We start from the raw sequence: 3,153 nt of genomic DNA, 5'->3' as shown, positions 1-3,153 counted from the left end.
TCCGCTGTTATGTTGTCTTCTCCGGGGGCTTTGTTGTTTTTAAGTTTCCTGATAGCATTCTCTACTTCTTCATCGCTTGGTATTTCTACTGGTTGATGCTCTATGGTATTTCTTCTCTCCATTCCTTCCAATTGTAGTATTTCACTTTCTTCTGTTTCTGATGTTGGATTTAGCTGCTTTTTAAAGTATTCCGTCCATCTTTGTATGATACCCTGTTCATCGGATATTATGTTTCCTTTTTCGTCTTTACATCCAATCGGTTGTGCCTGAAATCCTTTATTCATGTTTTTGACTGCTATGTATAATTTCCTTGTTTCGTTTCTTCCACTCATCTCTTCAATTTTGTTCTATTCGTCGTTTTACCATGTCTCGTTTCTTCTTTCTACATATTTTGTTTGCCTGCCTTCTCATTTCTTTATATGCTTCTATGCTTGCTCTTGTTGATCTTTGTATCATTTTCTTTCTTGCTTCGTTTTTCTTTTCGATTGCCTCTTGACATTCCTCGTCGAACCACTGTTGTCTTTTTGGTTTTCTCCGTTGTCCAACCGTTTCTTCTGCTGTTTCTGTTATTATTTCTTGGATTTTATTCCATTGTTCTTGCACTGTTGGTATTCTCTCTTCTCTTGATTTATGTGCCAATTATATCCTTATCCTGTGTTTATATTCCTCTTCCTTTTCATTGTTTTTTAGTTTGTCTATGTCCCATTTTGTTTTCGCGTTTTCCCTATATACCAATTTTCTACTGATCTTCTCTCTAAGTTTAGCTTTGACCAGATAATGATCTGTGTCGCAGTTGTATCCTCTGTAGCTTCTTGTGTCCATTATAGATGAGGAGTGTCTATTGTTAATGAGGACATGGTCTATCTGATTGACCGTCGTGCCATCCGGTGACGCCCACGTTCCTAGATGTACTCTCTTGTGAGGGAAGCATGTACTTTTAATTGTGAGATTGTTCTCTATTGCAAACTGAATAAGTAGGTTGCCATTGTCATTACTTTCTTCGTGCAGTGAATGTTTTCCTGTAACTTTGATTCGTGCATCATTTCTTCCTACTTTTGCATTGAAGTCTCCGATTACTATTACTATGTCGTATCTGGGAATCCTGTTACACGTCTCTTCTAGTTTCTCGTAGAAATCTTCCTTCACTGCCCAGTCTTTGTCTTCTGTTGGGGCATGTGCTGTTACGATGGTGATGTTTCTGAATCTTCCTTTCATCCTTAGTTTACTTATTCTCTCGTTTATTGGTGTGAATTGTAGTACGTTATTTCTGACATGCTTAGCTATCATAAAGCCTGTACCAAACTGACCGGTTTTTCCTTGGGTTCCGCTGTAGTAGATAGTGTAATTTTCGTTATTAATTTTTCCCGTGTCTGCCCATCTTATCTCTTGAAGTGCTATAACATCTATGTCCTTCATGACTGTTTCTCGTGCTATTTCTTCTGCTTTACCTGGTATTAACATTGATTGGACGTTCCATGTCGCTATACTCAGATCCTTCTGCCATTTCCTAGTCCTATCCGTTGAATCCTTCCCATTGTTCCGAGGCTCTGGTTTCTGTTTCTGAACGAATTATATTTTTCTGTGATTGGGCCGTTAACCCTATGCACAACCACCAACCTGGAGGACCAGGAGTTTTCTGTCGGGGTTTTCCTCTAGCCTTTGTGGATCTCTCCACTAACTGCAAGGCAGCAGTGCTGGTTTTGGTCCACCCCGGAAATTTCCGGTACCCACCATATCTAGTGGGCTTTCCCCTATCCGCCACCTGGGGAGGTGCCTGGTGGAAGTCCAGCAACTCCCCCAGGAGTATTACAGATTAATTAAAAAAAAAATAAATGTAAAATCAAATGAAATATCAGACAAGACGTTTGGAGCGTTTGTATAAGTTCGTATTTAACTCAGATATAACGTACAGCAAGAAATGGTGTAAGACACAGTAGAATAATCGAGCACAGACTGGTATTGGAGCTCGAAAACCATTGCTCACATGACTCAAGAAACAACAGGGCAATGCGGCACCTTTTGAACTGCTCACAAACAGGCAGGGCAACAAAAGTAATTGTTCTGTAGTATGGTGTATGGTCACCTCGAAAAGCCAACACTGCCTTGCATCTGAATGACATGGATTGGATGAGTTCTTCGGGGATGTTGTGCCACTCATCAAGAAGAGCGACCTCCAGCTATGTAATGGTTGTTGGTGGTACTGGCCGAGCCGCAATGCATCTGCCAAGCATATGATGGACATTCTCAACGCGATTGATATCAGGCGAGTATGCTGACGACACCCTCCGAGCTATAACCTCAGCTTCCAGAATCTCATCCACTAACCGAGCTCTATGAGGAAGAGCATTATCACCCATAAAAATGAATGAATCGCCAATGGCACTAGCATACGACAGAACAAAAGGATGCAGGATCTTATCCCTATACCTATGAGCCGTTAAACAGCCATTTAGGATGATATGAAACTCAGTATGCCCATCAATGATGATTCCTGCCCACGCCGTAAGTGCACCACCATCATACTGGGACCTCTTTTGTACAAACATGGGATTGTTTCATGTTTCATACTCCCTCCAGATCAAAATTCTACAATGAATCGCGACTCGTCAGAGAAAAACATGGATCCACTCATTGCGCCTCCATTTAAGATGTTCATCCGCCCATAATCTTTAGTCAACACGATGTCCTACTGTTAAGAGAGACACACCATGGGTCTATGTGCATAGAGGCTCCCTTCTCGAAAGTCACTGCGGATCGTTTCACTGGATATTGTGCGTCCTGTTGCTCTTTGAAATACTCGTTGCAGTAAAGCTGCATTCTGCCGGCGATTCCGAAGGGTTATTAACAAGGTATAACGATCATCCTTGGCTGTAGTAGCTCGTGGACGGCCTTGTTCTTGTCCCCTTTGAACACTTCCAGTCGTTCGAAATCAAGTCCACGTTCGAGAAATAACATTTTGTGTCACTCCAATGGCATCTGACACCTCCCGCTGTGACTGACCAGCTTCCAACCTTTCGTAAGCTCGCCAGCCAGGAATTCTGGCAGATCACGCTGTTGAACCATTTCACTACGTGGACTTGTAGCACATCGAACACAAATGACTCCTGGAGCTTGAAAGCGTTTGCAGTAACACTACCAAACGTCCTCTCGCAG

The 3,153-nt window shown here is 42.2% G+C and overlaps 1 protein-coding gene across 1 annotated transcript; it reads right to left on the bottom strand.

Annotated features, from left to right (window-relative positions):
* Window positions 1-639: 639 nt before the first annotated feature.
* LOC145689783 (protein CFDP2-like) lies at window positions 640-1,461 on the bottom strand. The gene has a single exon (XM_081763987.1). It carries the CDS (start codon window positions 1,459-1,461, stop codon window positions 640-642), a length of 822 nt encoding a protein of 273 aa, XP_081620113.1.
* Between the last annotated feature and the right edge of the window lie 1,692 nt (window positions 1,462-3,153).

The sequence above is a fragment of the Thermobia domestica genome, chromosome 7 (assembly GCF_964235325.1).
Source record: "Thermobia domestica chromosome 7, izTheDome1.hap1.1, whole genome shotgun sequence".
Lineage (NCBI taxonomy): Eukaryota > Metazoa > Arthropoda > Insecta > Zygentoma > Lepismatidae > Thermobia > Thermobia domestica.
This window is presented reverse-complemented; position numbering and strand designations above follow the sequence as displayed.